Genomic DNA, 1,639 nt, shown 5'->3' on the forward strand with positions numbered 1-1,639 from the left:
CCTCCGGAATCCTCGTTCCCACCCCGCACGCATCCCCATTTCCAACCCGGGGAAGGCCCTTCCCGTCCATAATTAAGGGATTAATTAATGGGGAGCTGAAGCCATCAGCCAGAGTGAAGAGGTGCGGGAGGCGCAGGTACACACGGCAGCGTTCCAGCGTGCACACACTGAGCGCAGGGACAGTCACAGCTCCAGAATACACCTTCCCACCCCACACGCATCTCCACAACCTGTGGAAGTGTGTTCTTCTCGAAAATAACTAAGAGAGGTGAGACATCAGCAAGAGGCACTGTGAGGACGTGGGTGATGCGCTGGTACACACTTCCAGTACCTGAAGGGAGCCTACAAGAAAGATGGAGAGAGACTTTTTACAAGAGCGTGTCGTGACAGGACAAGGGGGAATGGCTTCAAACTCAGAGTAGGTTTAGATTAGGTATTAGGAAGAAATTTTTGGCTGTGAGGGCGGTGAGGCCCTGGCACAGGCTGCTGTGAAGAGAAGATGTGGCTGCCCCGTCCCTGGAAGTGTTCAAGGCAAGGCTGGATGGGGCTTGGAGCAACCTTGCCTGGTGGAAGCTGTTCCTGCCCATAGCAAGGGGCTGGGGCTGGAATGAGACGATCTCTCAAGGTCACTTCCACCCTAAACCATTCTGATGCCATGAAACGGCGAGCACGGGGATAATCGGCACTTGAGAAAGATTAATCATTTTACAGGTTTTTCTGGGTATTTATAAGGTAGAGTTCATGGTGATGGCAGGAGTAGCAGCTCTGCCAAACCGTACAGCATTCTCTGGGAGAGTGCTCCCACTGCGCACTCGGAAAGGTCCAGAGCCCGGCCCGGGCAGCAGCTGCAGCACCAGTCCCTCCACGGCGAGGCTACTCCAGAACAACAGTCCCTCCTGCTGCCTCCAGCGCTGCTTTGATCTTCTCTGCTTCCTCCTTGGAGGCGTTGGCCTTGATCTCCTGCGGAAGGGACTCCACCAGCTTCTTTGCCTGCGAGAGGGACAAAGTACAGGCTTTGTAAACAGGCTTTCACTAACTGGATTATTGGATTTAGAGCCATGATCCTGACCGCTGCTTAAACCAACCGTGGACACTCACTGACCAGCACAAACCCTGAGACTTGCACTTGAACTGTGGCATGTCCCACCAGAAGGCAGCTAACCCTGGCTGCTAGTGATGACACACCTGCTGGGAAACTTTCCTTAAACTCTTGCACAGGTGCTGCTGGCGTGCAGGCCAGCCTGCAGGAGTGGGCGCAGGCAGAGCCCCTGCAGTGCCCTGCTGGGGCAGCATCCGCCGGGCTGGCTCTGCTCATGACCATGTTTTGGTTCACATTCTTGTGCCAGCAGGAGGGGAGGCCACTGCAGGGAGTGGACACAGCTGCACTGGCTAAAACACAGCTCCAGCACAGACTATTCGACAACACAGTATTCTGACATTTCAGGGACTTTTAAAGCAAAACTACTGGTACTAAGCAGCACGGCGATGCTTAAGGCAAGCTGAAAAACTGTTGAGCTAATTTAAAGAATTTACTGCAGTGCTGCTATAGAGAAGGAAGGGAGCCCAGGGGGACAAGCCCCTGCTGCTCTTACACACAGCAGCTCTCTGCCACAGCTCTGTGGGGGTTCAGCACCCACTG

At 54.4% G+C, this 1,639-nt stretch overlaps 1 protein-coding gene across 1 annotated transcript in view; it reads right to left on the minus strand.

Moving 5' to 3' along the window:
- Nucleotides 1-676: 676 nt before the first annotated feature.
- Nucleotides 677-1,639, minus strand: part of MRPL12 (mitochondrial ribosomal protein L12) — a gene marked incomplete at its 5' end in the record, with an annotated part of 2,876 nt that continues 1,913 nt past the window's right edge. The window contains one exon of the mRNA XM_005429821.2: nucleotides 677-990. Within this exon, the coding sequence (XP_005429878.2) occupies nucleotides 874-990 (117 nt within the window). The remainder of the gene's footprint in view (nucleotides 991-1,639) is intronic.

The sequence above is a fragment of the Geospiza fortis genome, unplaced genomic scaffold (genome assembly GCF_000277835.1).
Source record: "Geospiza fortis unplaced genomic scaffold, GeoFor_1.0 scaffold261, whole genome shotgun sequence".
NCBI lineage: Eukaryota > Metazoa > Chordata > Aves > Passeriformes > Thraupidae > Geospiza > Geospiza fortis.